Source organism: Mastacembelus armatus, chromosome 15 (genome assembly GCF_900324485.2).
Source record: "Mastacembelus armatus chromosome 15, fMasArm1.2, whole genome shotgun sequence".
NCBI lineage: Eukaryota > Metazoa > Chordata > Actinopteri > Synbranchiformes > Mastacembelidae > Mastacembelus > Mastacembelus armatus.
In genome coordinates, this window is record NC_046647.1 from 11,755,872 (window position 1) to 11,772,878 (window position 17,007).

Below are 17,007 nucleotides of genomic sequence, written 5' to 3' on the forward strand. Positions count from 1 at the left end.
TGTAAAGATCAGTATCATGACAAAGACAATTTGTTGACATACACATATTTATTTATGGTATTCGCTACACAACAATGGAAAAAGGTAATGCCTGGACATATTATTGCTATTATGAACATTTTAACCAATGGGGAATATGGAGAAATGAAAACTGTACATTTATATCACAAAAGTGCTATCAATTCACTATGCATTTAACAGCACATACATAAAGTATTCCATGAAAGGATAGGATAGCATATAACCTTTAACATTATTTACAAAAAAAAAAAAAAATTTGCTGTACATGTGTACATGGACCTCTGCTGTAATAGGTATCAATATATGGAGTGACAGTTGCATACGACTGGAGATTCAATCACAAATGTTTTGGCCTTTTGACACTGACGAGTTCTGTCAGGGGGCTCGTACCTGTTACACGTTCATGACGGGAGTTAGCTGTAGCAGTGAGCTCTGTGGTCGAATGGCGCTGCTCTTCGAATGCAGTTTCTCCAGGTTTTGTAGAAAGCCTCTTCTCTTGAGACCCTCCAGAATGACAGTGTTGCTGGAGGACAGACTGACACGGGTTCTGTCAGGGGAAAAAAAGCCGGGGGGGGGGGGGCATGAGGTTGACATCTATAAGTATGCCATTTGAACAAGGTGTTCATGCACCCCATCTGTCCACCTACATACCATGGTGCACAGAGAGTTCAGTGCCAGAAAAGAAGCATTTTTTTCCTCTTTGATTATTATAACATGATCATTTAAGTGCTGTGAGGCAATTACACATAATTATCAAAATGACTCCCTTATGTCCAAATACTGGATGCTATAATTGGTCACAAGGTGTTTGTTCAGCTTTAATGCAATTTACTTTAAAGAAGAAAAAAAACAAAAACAAATTGAGAGCAAGGCGAAGCACAGACATGTAACTGAGGAGTTAACTAACCTGAATACCTTGTTTAGTTCACCTGTCTCTTAAGCTCCTGCAGAGTTGGACAGGTTCTGTAGTGAGGGCTGGGCTCACAGCAGGAGAGATAAGACATTAGCCTAAAAGCTAGTTCAACACTGGCCGGGAGAGAATCTGCATCTGGCTAAAGGAGTACATATGTTTTTTTTTCCCTCTTAATAAGACCCTTTTCATCACACTCTGTTAGCTGTCTTTCATTAAGTTCATTGGGTTTGACAATACATTCCTGGTCACAGACTGAGCTGTAATGAAATGGAAACACAATATCACAGTATTTTATTACGGCCAACGTGAACAAATATAAAAGGGAGGCACTCACCGTGGAGAATCTATGCCACTGTCTCCTGTGATGCTCTGGTTCTCTCCAATTTCCACCATTTCCCCAGTCTCTGCTCCTCTGGCTCCCCTAAACCTGCTCAGAACAGCTCGGGAGTGAGGGACACCCATCTCATCAAACCCCTCCTCTTGCACTTTGTCCACCCCAGCTGCCCAGTGAGCAGATTCACCGTCACCCTCATCGGCCGATTTACGCACCGTCTCTGCGTCAGACTCTATCTCACTTGTCTGACAGTAGTCGAAGATGCTACTATCTGCAACTTCAGACGGTTCGGGACAGTCCAAATCAGGGTTCACTGCACCTCTCTCCCCCTGGGTCAGTGTGCCTTGCTTGGGGTTGGTTTCACTGTGGGTTCCAGGTGATTTTGTCCTCTGATGTCGATCATGGGGTCTCCAGCTGGTCACTCCAGGTCTGGAGGGGCTGAGGGATGCTTCACTCGGGGTTACCGGTGGAATGAGAGCTTTCAAAGTGCTGTCTCTTAAATCTTGCACTGAGGCAACTTGTGGTTGGTGAAAGCTTGAATTATAATAGTGTTTGTGTGGTCCCTGATACTGCAACTCAGATTCACAGTTATGGTAAACCAGCTGGTGGCCAAGGCAATCTGCTGAACCAGTTTGGTACACATTTGCAGAGTCAGCTACCTCCTCCTCATTCAGACACAAAGAGCTGCAGGCATCCTCATCCTCCTGCTCATCAGCTCGCTGGTAGAGCCTATGATCATCTTCTATAAAGCCATCAGTGGCTGTTACTGAGGGACCACTGTCAACTATCAGTTCCGGCCTCTCTCCCTGGCTCACGGACGTTTGCCCTCCATTACTGATAGTGATGTGTTTTATCTCTTGTTGTTCCTGTGTGGCTGCAGGTTCAGGGACCTGCTGGTGTGAAAAGAGCTCATCAGGCCTCTGGATATCATCCCTTTGTGTATTATAGAGCCTGAGGGAGTGTTTCCGCTGCAAAGAAGGCTTGGGCCAGTATAGAGTTGGGTCAGATGAGTGGTTTGTGACTTGTTCATATGGACGGGTTGGGATGGCATTAGTATTGGAGTATTGTTGGATGTTAGAGAGGCCATTATCTATAGTTTGGCTGTGATCTGGTACATTGTTGTGCACTGTCTCTTGAAAAGGCCCACTTTTGCCTTCTTTCTCCCAGCTCTTCTTGCAGTTTGCCTCCCTCCGATGTCGGACCTTGTCATCTATCCGGAGCGTACTGCTCTGTGGGTAGGCTGAGCTATAGTCCAGGGGCAGCTCTCTGCTGAGCTTCGCGTCTGCTCGGACCAAATAATCAGATGTAAAGTCCCTCTTATGGGTATAGTCATACCTGTCGTCAGATGTAGGGGATTTTCCTTCATGCTCTCCATCTGCTGCAATCACTTTGGTCCGATGTGGGTCCCACGATTTGGAGCGTTGACTCATTCGTTCCTTCCTCCCCAGGCCCGAAGCCTTGCCCTCTTTCACCTCTCGTCTCCTATGCTCTCTGTTGACAGTGGCAGGAATCACAGTCTCTTCTTGTACTTGATGAGTCTGGAAAGGGTTTTCAATGCGTTTCTTATAAACAGATTTTCCCTCAACAGCTCCACCTTCTTCCATGTGATCTTGTTCATCAACAGGGATTTCCACTCTCAGCCGAGTAGGGATCAAATCTTCCCCCTCAGGAAATTCATCTGCACATATGGTAACTTTACTTTTAACCTTTTCCTTCTCTCTTTCCCTCTGCTTCTCTCTGGATGAATGTGCTCTCCTCTTGCTGCGGGATGCCTTAGGCACAGATCTTCTCCCTGCCCCTGCCTTAGAGTGATGATGCCTGGATTTTGAGAAAGTTAGAATCTCAGTAGACATTCCCTTGTTTACCCCCTTATCGTCTTTATCAAGACCCCTCTCCAAAACTCTGTCTATCTCCCTCTCTCTCCTCTCCTCTAGCTTCTTCATTAGGACTGTATGGCGGGTCAAGTTGTCAACAGTCAGTTCAGGGTTGATGCGTTTGATGATGGCATGCTCTAGGTCACGGGGTAGGTTGTTCAGGTCATCCTCGTCTCTTACTGGCCACTCTTCTGGAGGAAACTGGCCTGAAAACGATGCATACTCCTTCTTTGGCTTCTCCTTTTTACCTCCATTCCTCCAAAACAAACTGAGACCAAATTTCCTGCCTGGTTTGTTGTCTTTTTCTTTGCGGCCAGTGGCGTTACTAGTGGCTGTAGTTTTGCTGATCTCACTTGCCTGACAGTCCGCTGCTGTGGAAGTGGACTGATGCTGCACTGTGGGCTTGTGATCTAACGGTCGAGGCCACTTTAGGCTCTTCCCTGTGCATTCACTTATGGAAACGGAGACAGAATGCTGGTCAGTGGATGGAGAGATGGTGGCTGTTACAGTAGCGGAGGCGATATTAGTGGGTGTTTGGAGAGGGTTGAAGCAGCTGCATGACTTGCAGTGTGCCACTGGGAGAGTTGGAGCGCACTCAACACAGGCATCGTTGCTCAGTAGATAAGTAACGGGAGGAGGTGTAGGAGGATCATCTGCTGACCCAGACGTCCACCAGTTCATATCTCTGACCATGTTGTTAGTGATAAAATAAGTCTGGGGCGTAACAATAAAGTAGCCCTCGCCTGTATGGTAAATCTTGCGCTCCTTGATAAGAGTGCCTAGGGCATTGTAGAGAATATCCTGAGTGGGAATGGTTATTCCTGGGACACAGAATGAGAAAAGGACAAAAGACAAGCCAAAGGTTTAAGTATATATTAGTCTAATAATACAAATTTCCTAAAGCAAAAATAACTCTCACTTATGTATGTCTGTGAGATATGAATCTATATCCAGCAGCTATTTATCTTAGCACAAAGACTGGAAACAGGGAATCAGCTCTGTCCAATGGTAACAAAATTCATCCTTTAAGATCAGTGATTACTGCTGTATATTTTACTGTCTGCTGGAAATTACTCGTCTCTATCTGAAACATAACCCGGAACTTTAATTTGTCCAGATAAAACTTGCTGATTAATGTAAATGTCTGAGCTTCACATGTGGGGAAGCAGAGGTGATATTTTATTGATTACCTGGGTGGGCTTTGCTCATGTAATTGACAAGTGCTTCCTGGTTGACCGTGATTTGGGAAGAGTTCATATCTGAGATGACTGAGCACAACACCTCAGCCAGGGGAATGAACTGAGACTGGGTGACAGGGAACATCTGCATTGGGGACAGGTCACCTGAAACACACACAGACACACACACACACCAGCAGATTACTGAATGAAACAGGTGTACCTGACTCAGTATACACAAACACACTGTGCTGCCAGTGAAAACAACTCAAAGTAGCTGAAGCTGACATTCCTCTCTCTCGACCACCTTCTAAATCACAGCCAATAGTCTTTTTATGAGAGTTGCATGGACCATGCTTGAACCATTTTGAAATTCCATCAGTACTGGGACACACCACACAATTCCATTACTCCCACAGCAATGACCACAGGTTTGCCTGTTGGGTAGATCAGATATCATACGGCTCTACATGTCTAGGAGGTCCCTTCAGACAAACATTTTACTGAAAGTGAGAGCAAATAAGACAAATGACAGCCTTGGAAACATTTGTCTGTATAAAAATAGTATAAATCTGTTGTCCTCCTCCTTTAAAAGGCCCCAACTGCATGGTTCTGCTGGCTTGGCTGACAGTGTTCCTCTAACACAGAAACATGCTGTGGGGGCCCATTACACAAAAGCCACAAGGCTTTCAAATCATAATCTGAACCATCTAATGTCTGGTTAACTTTTACTGCTATGTCTGGTTAGCCTTTAAAGCCACTTTTAAAACCTCTACAGCTAACCAAACATTTTATAAACATTCAATTTCAATCCAATATGATTAACAAAGTTTCACACATGGAGAAATGTAATTGAAGCAACAAGTTTCTGCAGGCAAATTGTTTTCTGTGCAATCTCTATAGTGAAGAGAGCAGGATGCAACCAGTAGTGGTGACATAAAGATCCTAAAGGCATCAGGAGAAATATTCAGTTATGAGACAGGCCATTGATTTTGAATGTGGACTATATATAAACTCAATGTCTTCCCTAGTTCAACGTGAATTGAACTGAACTGAATGAATTTTAATTCTCTTAACTCTGTAGGTTCTAATAGTTTTCTTTTCTTTTCAAAATTTCGTGATGTAAAATTCTGCTGACATCAACGTCCACATTACTTCTTCGTAAACACTGCTCAGGCACAGAGGACAAATAGGGATTTTTATTAATAAGTCAGGTTAGTGAAAGCTGTAAAACAAACCACATCCCACTAGTGATGAATGATTAGCATTTAGGCTGGATTAACACAAACTCCCTTCTTCTGAGCAAAAACAAGGGCATGAACATAACCCCATGCCCATGGGACTGGAAAACTGGTTTTGGTTAATCAGCTACATCACATTATTATGGTGATGGGTGGAAAAGGGAAGTGCTCAGTGATCACACTCTACTGGTTGTATTTCATGTAGTTTCAACGCTATCCAGTGCAACTGATTCAGACTTGAGCTTAAACACACAGTACGTTTGACAGGTGAGCGATTTCCCCATCAACCCAAGGGAAAACAGTGCTGTGCTCACACTTGATGTAAACTAAACATTTACTGTCCTCACACTTAAACCAAGTATGTCCAAGGCAGAGGAACTAAACAACTTATCAAGCATCTGCCATTGGAAAACAAACAACAATAAAAAAAGTCACATGTAGCACAATCACACACTGATAGATCCAGACAAGCCCACTGCCAGCATTTTTCCAGCCCATCTTTCATAAAATTAATAGTAGTAGATTTCAAGTCATTTTTATTTCATTTTAAATCAGTAAAATAAAGAGATTATTTCCTTTTTTAATGAATACAATCAAACTCTTTCAACTCTGTGGATTTTGGTCAAATGCTACAAAAACTAATCCAAATGATCACAATCCGCACAAACAATTTTTTACCTGTCCGATAAATATCAAAAAGAAAAAAGGTAACTGCACAATTTGGCAACACTGACCACAGGGCAGATTTTTTCTCACTGTTAATCAAGTTTTTTAAATCACTCTAATCCCTCCCTGTGTTTTAGTTCAAGAAGAAAAAGAAGGTAAAACATGTAAAAGCAGTAAAAAAATAAGTATATACTGTATATATCAGCAGAGTGAGCTCACTTAAAGCTTATAAGTCTCACAAACAGGAGTCTGTCTTTGTAAAATAGATCCTATGACACACAGGAATTGTAAAAAAAACACACTATGAGTCTTCCCCTGGCTCTGACAGAGGACGTTAATCTGACTAAACCTCAGAGCAGATGTCTCAATAGCAGTCTCTCTGGGCAGTGAGTTAGTGCTGATGCCTTAGCTGCTCATTGTTAACTTCCTATTTGTCTGGCAGGCTGTCCGCATAGCAACCGTTTTTAATCACCGTCAACAGTCATAAAGTCAGGACAGATATTACACAGCCCAGAAGTGTTATTCTCTCTGACCATGTCCTGGGCTCAAAGCAGGATTTCCTGTCAGACACCTGCTAACATCATCTGGATTCATGAAGGAGTAAAGAAATGGATTCAAATATTTTTCTACATAGCATCCAACTTATGGCTGTGTAGTAGCACTGACTAAACCTACAGCAGTTTATACTGAAGGAAAAAGTTGGTGTAATAAAAGGAAGGAGTCTAACATTAGCAGGCGTGACGGTCAGGGAGGTTCACTGTTGTAAGCGTCTGCTCTCCAGAGGGAAGGGACCTCTGTGCGCCTGTAATCTAAGACGGGGCCACCGACATTACACCTTTTGTCATACACAGCACGAATACCCGACTGGATGCCATGGCAACGACACCCTGTGCCACAAGGGAAAGGGAGGGGGACGGCAGCTGAAGAGTCCAACAGGAGACGAGACTTGTGTTAAAGCGTTTCGAGAGGAGTTTGTCTGATCAACTTTAATGGTAACCCTAGTTGGTTTGTCAAAACTGTTTCATAATGTCTTCCATGATACAGCTGAATTTTTATTTCTTTTAAATGGCAAATAAAATGATAAAACTCACTATTCTTCTGCTCCACCAAGAGCAGCAACATATATTTTTCCCATGTCAGAAACCTTCCACTTCAGAATAAACTGCTGCCTGGGGGACAGAAATTGTCAGGATGATTGACAGACTTCTTGCCTTTATCCCCACTGAGATCTTTTTGGCTGCTGATACTGATCAATGCCACATGTACTGTATTTACATGGCTGTGTTGTTGGCTGGCGTCAGAAACACATGAGTTCCATTTCTTACATGATTACATTAAATTCAAGTTTTTAGAGACCATATACACTACACCCGGCTACAGAGTGCATACTGTAGATCATTTATTCTGGACGAGTGTCATCCTACCTCTAAATTACCTTTGAAAATGTAAAGGAGGAAAAAAAAAAGCCTACATTGTGTGGCCATGTGACAGTCAAAATTATACAAATTCAATCAGTGGTGGATGCAAGAAGCATTAACTAATCCTTAAATTTGGCACTTAAAAGCCTGAAAGTACAGTTTAATCTTTAACATACATCTTGGTAACAGAATTCATTACAGAGGCCTTCAATAATCGATAAAACAGATTGTAAATGATGTATACAATAAAAGAGGTGACGCTGACCAAGTAAACAAGCGCTCAGACATGCAAGCCCAGACGTATTCAGACACAACATTTAATATCATTTTAAATGTCAGCTATTTAAGCTACTTGACATTCTGCTAACTAGTGCAGTTAATCTTCTGTCCCAGGATCATTACCAGCCCAACACAAACCATGTGAAGTAAAGTATTGTATGATGCGCATTAAAACAACTGGTTTTAATTTGTGCTTTAAAACAGTCCAACCAGACTCGTCTGGATTTTAATACACGGCACCTTAATGTGAAACACTGGTTGTAATGTTGTGTGCTGCACACGAACAGAGGGGTTAAACGTAAAGAAGGAAAAGAACAAAAAAAATCACATTAAATTCTGACCCGACTGGTCTCAGAGAACACACATGGTCAGAGATCGGGTATGAATCTGATCTAGGACCACATATGGAAGCAGTCTGGACAGGTTTGCAAAAAAAAAACAAAAAAACTTGGACTTGGTTTGTTTATACATCTGTACAAGGATCAGATCAGAGTGATTTAGAAGGAAATAAAAAATCATCAGGTAATGTGAACGAAGCTTATCAAATATGAATGTAAATTATCAACACACATAGATCACAACTGACTGAGCATTTATGTCTGTGATATAAATCTAGCATTAGTCTCCTTTACACCAAAAATGCACAAAGCAACTATTATAGGATCACCTACAAAAAGGCAATATGGAAGAGACCCTGCTGCTCTGACTGTTCCATCATATACAGTCCAGCATCTATGAATTACCACAGACAGGACATGAAATATACTCTGGCCTTAAAGGGGGAACAAAGCCAAAGAAATACAGGGTGTTGCACAACCTGTGACTGGACCTGCTCCTTGACCTACTGCAGGTAAAACTTAACTGAAACATCTGGCTTGTAGCTATAATCCTTCAGACCATGGCTTTTCTGGAAACACATACTCTCAGACACACACCATCTTATCTCATCCCGCTATCGTCTAATCTTTTAGGCTCCACTACGCAAACAGGCTAATCTTCTCTCTCCCTCATTAAGGACACACTGCATGGCATTCAACATGAACTTGAAGCCTGCCTAAACTGCTAAATCCCTCCCATCGACTGAGACCTTGTGAAGGACATGCTTCTGTGAATTTACAGGCTGTCTGGGTTACAGCTGAGTTAAATCTCTGCCGAGACAATGTCAAACATTCATACAGTTACATTCAGCATAATGGGAAGAGATGCCAACGGTAATTTATGTCACGACTCCCTCCCAGAGCCATGACCATCCCATTCTTATATATGTATGTATGTGTGTGTGTGTGTGTGCGTGTGCGTGTGCGCACATCACAGTTTTTAATAGTGGTTTATGCGTTTGTGTCTTTGGCTCCCACAGAACACACAGATGTGGGCGTGGCAGTTAAATGGCTCAATAAACTGAGTAAAAAGATCCCTTCAGAGAGCACTCAAAGCCTGCATGTCCTGACAACCAAACCTCGCCCAGTCTAACAACACTGCCCTTTCCTGTCCTTCCACTCTGAAAGCACATATATAGCTGGCAACACAGCTGCCACCATCCCACTAATAAACAAACATCAATAAGGAATGGAGTCACTGATCATTTTACAGCTTTATTGATTAATTCACGACAAAATAACCAGGAACGCCGCCAAACTTAATGGCATTGGGTAAATATTTAATCGTGACCCACTGACGGCCCAGCATCTCAGACTGTTCATGTTTAAAAATTAAATGAAGCGCTGGGGTGGAAGGAAAATAGTAAAATCTGGACTGTCTCCTCTTTGTAGTCACAAATGTCTTTGTTGGTGGGTTAGCAGGACAAAACTAGTACAGATTAACTAGATTAAACCTGGAGAACCTTCTGGAGGATTGACTCTAATTCATCCTAATTTATTATCAGGATATGAATGTTACATCTAAGAGTAAACACCAGTTGTTATTTAGCAGAGGAAGTGATAAAAAAAAATCAAAACATGTCAAAAGAGGATTTGTGGGCTAAAACTTTAAAGTAATGAAGAGAAACACAGGATTTGTGTTGACTCATGTCACCATAGAAACCTTCACTGTGGCAGCAATGTGCCACATGCAATACAACACCAAAGAAGAAGAAGAAACAGCAGCAGAAGTGTAGTTCAATCCTGCTATAGTCTTGAAACTCACTTCGCCAAACCAACCCACTGACATTTAACATATGTTGGCAAGAAGTCAAACAGACTGTGAATAAGCTTCTCAAACTGACATTCCCAGAACCTAAAACATCCACGCTCAGACATAGCTGGTCACCACAGATCTTGGCTGCATTATATAATGCCAATAAATAATGCTGTCACCATCTGACTCATAGAAAGAACTATCTAAACGGAGATCCAGCTCGTGCTGTAACAAATAAACAATCTGGCACTAAATTAGTGTGCAAAACCCCGTTACCACGTTATCGTGAAATGGACAACACAGCTGGCCAGGTGTTTAACAGAAGACCAGTATCGGTGGGAGGGTAGACAGGATTGAATTTTACAGCAAAGCCCAGAGTGCTCTGTGTAACATGACACTAACACATGGCAGTGTTAGGAGACAGCATTTAAAGCACAGCTTTATCTACACTTATTTTCCCATCTTTTTATTTCCTACCTCTTCAGACATGATGGGCCACACCCCAACATATCTGGCTCTCGTCTGCTTTCATAAGGACAAACATTACCCCACAGTATGGCAGTGCCATTTCTGCCAGAACGCCTGGTATGACCAAGCCATTTAAACATAGACCAGAGTGCCCCTCGTTTGTTCTCTAACAGCCAAGTACATGTTTTTACCATTTCTGTCAGAATCAGTAGTGAGTAGGGACCTATATTCCAGCCCTTTGCCTCTCATGCCAAAAATGCCTCAATAGATGAGACATAGATCATTTCTGTCTTATCAAATTACATACCAATCTTATTTTCCTAAATGACCACAGTGATAGACTGACTCTGGTAATAATATAATTACTCCACAGTCTGCATCATACCAGATTAATGGGAATCCAAACAGGAACTGTTGCTGAGAAAAATCTAAAAACTAAAAAAAAAAAAAACTCACTGTAAAACATTTTCTGCTAAATGTCATTGACTGGCTGGTTTCCTGACTGCTTTACTGACTGATATCAGTATGAAAAAAACATCCTGTATTTACTCGGTTTTTTCTGTTCACCCAAAAAGATCAGTTTACAGTTTACAGCTCAGTTTACAGTCTATATTATTCATTATGGAAACTGAGTGGGACACTGCATTTTCTGCACATTTATGATGCATTTGCTGCATTTAAGGACAATGAAACAAAACTATGCTTGGGTATTCACATCTCATACTAACTATGAGCACAGAAATAAACACCCATGTGACATTTCACCCACTGACACATCTCACCTAAACATCAATCTAAGAGCACATCAAACAGCTCTGCACCCCTTAATGTTATCTCTGTATGTGGAACAGAGCTCCCATCCAGTGTCTGCCATACGAGCCATCGCTTTATAATGAGCTACAACTGGTCAGCACACAGCTCTGCTGCAGTCCTTGAAGGTATCTCTCACTCTTGAAATACAATAACACAGAACTTTTGTATCACAGAACCAATGTTAGGATACTATTTGTAGTAATACCAAATTTCATACAATGTAGGCTTGTTTCTCTGACAAACTACTTTTCTGTGCCGACAGTGAATGAAGATAAAACCCACAAGGGAAACCTAAGCAGCTGCAGACAAGGTATAAGCTGAGGGATATAGAAGAAACTCCTGAGCTGCTTTTGTTGGAACCGGTCCATTCCACCTCTATGGCTGAGCCCAGTCTTTGGGCTGATAAAAAGGCCAACATGCCTGATTCTCAACAGGGGGGGGGTTAGGCTTCCTGCTCCATAGAAAAGGATGTGACTGATAAATCATAGTGTGAGAGCCATGCACACACAGTCCCTCAAACGTGTAGACACTGAGGACGGTCACGTCTGAGAATAGAGGTCAAGGTTTCTCTAATCTCAACTGTATAATAAAGCATCATTTTATAGGCACAGGCAAAAGAAAAGGGCAACCTAGATAAAAGCAAAACAATACACTGACATAAGTGATGCATGTATAATAATACTACAGTCTACTTACAGCAATAATGCAATTTAAAGGTTTACCAAAGCTGCACATAAATCACTGCATCTGCTTTTCTTTCCATTGCATTGAGTCAGACACTTTCATTATACAATTTAAATAAACTTCAGTCAGCTGTTTATTTAGGATAAGAGAAATGAGGTGTTCTTTGATCCGTCAAACCAGTACTGAAGTCAGACATAAGATCCTCAACCCAGCAGGTTCGGAATATGGTTTTCTTCCAAAAACATTCCAGCTCTGTTTTTGTAAGAACACAACTTAAACGACCACTGTCATAATACAGACCCTTCATCATCCTGACTCTGAAAAACAGCAGCTTATACAGCGTTTTGTTTAAGAGCTTAAATTCATACTATTAGTGTCAAGGGAGCTGGAGAGTGATTTATTTTCAACAATACGGCTCGAGAGCAGATCAGATGGGAGATGGAACTGAGGAGAGACTCACACAAATGTGCTTCCATGGGTGTTTCCCTTCATCAGTCTGTCTTTAGCCACAAATGCAACACAGACAAAATGCATTCATAAATAATTGGTGTTCTTCACCAAAGTCCTCAGTAAAAACACACATTATGAGGGCTACTTCAGCCCCAGGGGGCTCTCCAGGCTCCAGCAGCTGTCACAGACCACGAGGAAAACGCAATTAACTCTACTTATTCTGCTCAACTAAAAAAAAAAAAAATAAAGAAAACAGACAAATTGCATCAAAAAATACTGTGATGCTTATCCTTTTCATTAATTGGTAATATGAAGCAATGCATAAACACAAGGGAGCACAGATGTAAACGTCAGCAGAAGGTGAACCAGCCAGTGAGTGAAAAACACCTACTAACTCTGTTCTGACTGCCTCCTAAAAACACATCTGAAGCTATCTGAACTCAAAGTAGCTTGTTCGCAGGAAGGTTGTAACCTTTGACATGTGCTGCTTAGTTATGACAGGGTGGGCCATTTAACTGTGGTAAGACCCGGCAAAAGTGGTGTCATGGTGAATAAGCGAACATCTGGAAGAGTTATGGCCATTAGTGGGGCACTTTGACGAAATACCCTTATGAAAGGAGACACCCCATGTGTGAAAACGCAACACTTTCAAGTGAAAAACAAAGAGCAGAGCTGAGGCTCTCTGAACCTACGAACCCAGGAAATGATCTGAAAAGTAAATGAAGCATTTCAGGAATGTTTCGCCACCTCATGGTATGGCAAGTTGAATGAAACATACCATTTACAAAGGAAGCTTGGCCTAAAAACGTGCAGCACAGCCATGCAATAGTTCTCAAAAACACGGGGAGGGAAACCTACAGTATGTCCTACAATGACCAGAGCAGCGTTTTATATGCTGAAAGTGAGAGGCAGTTGACAGAGACTGTTTGCAGGGAAGATACAGAACACCTCATTACACCACTGTCTGACTCCATATAAATGTTTCAGCCTGTGGACCCTGTGCTGTGGACAACAGTGACACACTAAATAATGCAAAATCAGCTAAGAGTCATTATAAAGCCTCTGGTTTCAGCAGGGTGATTTTACGGGAGTGTTGAGGCTCATATTCTGTGTCTGATGTGGGATACCACACCACGATGATTAAGATATATGTAAACAATGTTACTGTAAACCATACCTCAATCTAATTATTCATAGTATTCAGGGTACAGTGTATATGTAAACATACTAAATGTCAAGACTCTGCTCACTCCAGTCATTATTGAAATGACTTGGCTGTGGTATTATTGTGCAAACATTTGGTAAAAGGAAGGAAAGGGATGCAAAGATCATTTCAGAGTGAAGGAAGAATGAGAAACTCCCTGCAGACGTTTGTGACATGAAGTGCACAGGTCAAACCCAGGACCAGTGAGGGACATTCCCACAAGTGTAACAACGAAGCCTGTTCATACTAACCCTGTCTGACAGGGTTCACCAAACCAACCCAATCTCCTGCACACCTCCATTTCTGTATATTCTCCCCTTAGCCAAGGGGCTGATCAGTCTACAGATTAATCAGTCTCCACTGATAATCAGACAAGATCAGTCAGGAATTAGCACAAAAGAATCAACATGATTGTGTCTTCTGTTTCTGAAGGAAGCTTTGTTTTGCCGTCTACAACCATCTCCAAGTATCAACAGTTGTTAACTAACTTCAACCACATCTGGTTGGTGTTAGCTGAACATCTTCTAAATTAGCTTCTTAACTTCCCTTCAAAAAAAAATAAAAACGCTCCACATCAGTAAAGTCACGTCCCAACCTTGCTCTGACCTGGGAAAGGAAATAGGGCTGTTTCAAATTCACTGTAGCCCATAACTCATAACATTTCTGTTTTATAACTGACATATTTATATCAGGACAATGTCAAGGCCCTTGGGTCCATGCCCGATATCAATCTAGGAATCTGACTTGCACAGTCCCCCACTGGCCATGAAACACAGGGATATTAATCCTGAGTAACAGAAAAACGGCTGTGGTCGACAGCCAGTCGCACAGTGATTCACCACTGACCCATTCTCAGTGAAAAGGCAGTAAACCAAACACCGACAGCCTACTGATTTCCATACAAATTGCAGCAGTGTGAGGTGACGGGTTGTTTTAAGGGGGGAGAGGGAGGTGACATGTCCGCACACAGACGTGCTTGCCTACAAGTTTCTGTTGTGAAGCTCAAACATGAGGAGTCTGTTGAAGTATCAACACCTGCACTGCATCTGACCAGGAGCTCATGCATGTCTGTGTGCGTCTTTGTGCTGATGCCGTGCATGTTAATGAGCTCAGCATCACCTTTGGCCCATATGGTGTTTGTTTGTGCACTGAGTCGAGGCTTAGGGCCAGAAACGGTCACACAGCGGGATTGCGTGTCAGCCCCCCCCGCCGACTCATTCCACACCCCCCTAGGTCTCCCCCTGTGTGTGGTCTCATTCCACCCTTAACTTGTCTGTGCAGAGCTCACCCACTGACACAGTCAGCAGGTAGACAGTGGCAGGGCCTGGATCCAGAAACAACAACAACACTCCAACAAAGAAAGACACAGCATTGGAAAGGCAGCTGGACCAAAATGGCCATTGAGTGTGCAAGTTGCTGGGACACTGTTCCAACAACCAAGAGGAAACACCCCCCCCCACCCCAACATTTGGAAAATCTCTGACACTCTTGCATCCGCAGTTTCTGAATAGTATAAGATAATTGCGTATGTTTGAGTGGGGGAAGGTGGTTTGTGACAGACATAATAAATTCCTGAACAATCAAGATATATCTCTCACTTCATCATCAAGTCTAAAACCACGGTGCTGTCAGACATTTACAGCCTATAAGATCACGATACAGGGGACTGCATAAAGCTCTCCATCCAAGTGTTTCTGTGGAGCAATTCAAGGTAATTACACGCCATCCAGAGCTTTGTTAACAAGCTTTAGTAAACATAACACCATGTCGACAACAAAGGGAGGAAGACTGGTAATGAAATCCTTTAATATCTATCAGATCATATGTGGAAGAGCAAAGACTTTAGGAACATCATCTCTCAAGCTTTAATAGTCCACAAACATTCACCCAAGACAACTTTTACCATCAGGGTTAACCACATATTGTGGTCAAGGCAATGATAATGCAGGAGGAGGAGGCGGTGTGGGGTGTGTGCGCGTGCGCGCCACCTGATGTTGTTTAGTTTATGGCTTTCACACATGTAACTAAGTGTGTGTAGTGTTTTTAATTCCTGTGCCATCGCCTGTTTGCTCGTGTTTACATTCGCAGTCTTCTATGTTCCCGTCATTAGATTGTTCCTGGTAACTTTCTGGACCTTTTACGCACATGGAAAGTTGGGACATTTTCTTTTTCTCCGTAGTAATTTATCATATCATCAGTGACAGCTCATTGATAAGGTGGAGGTTACATACCGACAGCTTTAATGATCAGTCCTTTAGGTGACCTCAGAGCCCTGCGCATCCACGCTTCTCTCAGCACCTCCAGGTTGTTTGCATTGCCTTGAATGAAAAGCACCATATTTTCCATCCATCCCTGAAAATAGACTTCAGATATGGCCTTAACTAGTCTTTTATTCCAGAAACTGCGTTGGTTCTGGGCTTTAAAGTCCGCAAAAATCTCCTGACCACTCGTTGTATTAGCGTTGAGTTTCCCTCCGCCGGTGCACGAACTCTCCTCGTCCGGGCCGAAGACTACAGCGAGCGAAGCGCCGGAGAGTTGTACAACCCGCTGCTGATGAGTCATTTTTAACGCCTTTACCGGCTCGACAAATAAGGTAACATGCTAGAGGTGAAAATGCATTTATTAAAATCCGGGTCTCCCCTCTGAAAACCCAAAGAAACGCCCGGTTTTGCCGCGCATTCCTCCAGTTTACGTCCGAGTCTTGCAGCGAGTGAACCGGAGGCGCATTGAGCGTCTGACTGCTTTCTCTGCGCTTCCAGGGAAACCGGTGACGGTGGCAGAGAGGAGGGCTTATCAGCCTGCTGCTGCCGCCGGGACACACAGGTAGACCTCCCACTGACTGCTCACACATGGATGTGAGATTGCTAAAAATAAATATTCAATATAAATTACCTTATTGGGAAAGTAGCAGAATGTTCAGAGGAGTACAAATCTTAACCATAAGCAAGGAAAGCCTCAAAGAACACTTTCTATACAACTATCAAAGGAGACTCTAGTTTGCTGAGGTGCCAAATCAAGCTTGAAAGTAGTTTGTTGAGTGAATGCAGTGACTGGCATGTCATGCTGCTGTAAGCCTAACTCATAAATCATTTAACACACATGCCAGTGCCAACTGGTTTGTGTGGTAAACAGAGGGAGTGGGAAAGTTTTATTCCCTTCGATTTTATTTACATAACAAAAACTTGAATTATTGCATTTCACAATAATGGTTTACCAGGAGGAACCGCTGGTTCAATAAAAGAACAGGATCCCCTACCACAGGAAGGAGAATGAGAAACATACGCTTGTGCTCTCAAAAGAGAGAGCCATTAGGCAGTGCCTTTACTGACGC

At 42.5% G+C, this 17,007-nt stretch overlaps 1 protein-coding gene across 1 annotated transcript; it reads right to left on the reverse strand.

The window, feature by feature from the left end:
- Nucleotides 1–8: 8 nt before the first annotated feature.
- On the reverse strand, nt 9–16,406 carry stox1 (storkhead box 1). Its single transcript, XM_026308769.2, has 4 exons — nt 15,908–16,406; nt 4,333–4,485; nt 1,269–3,963; nt 9–568 (listed from the first exon to the last, which is right to left on the reverse strand). The coding sequence occupies exons 1-4, from the start codon at nt 16,236–16,238 to the stop codon at nt 415–417; spliced, it is 3,333 nt and encodes a 1,110-aa protein (XP_026164554.1). The 5' UTR covers nt 16,239–16,406; the 3' UTR covers nt 9–414.
- Between the last annotated feature and the right edge of the window lie 601 nt (nt 16,407–17,007).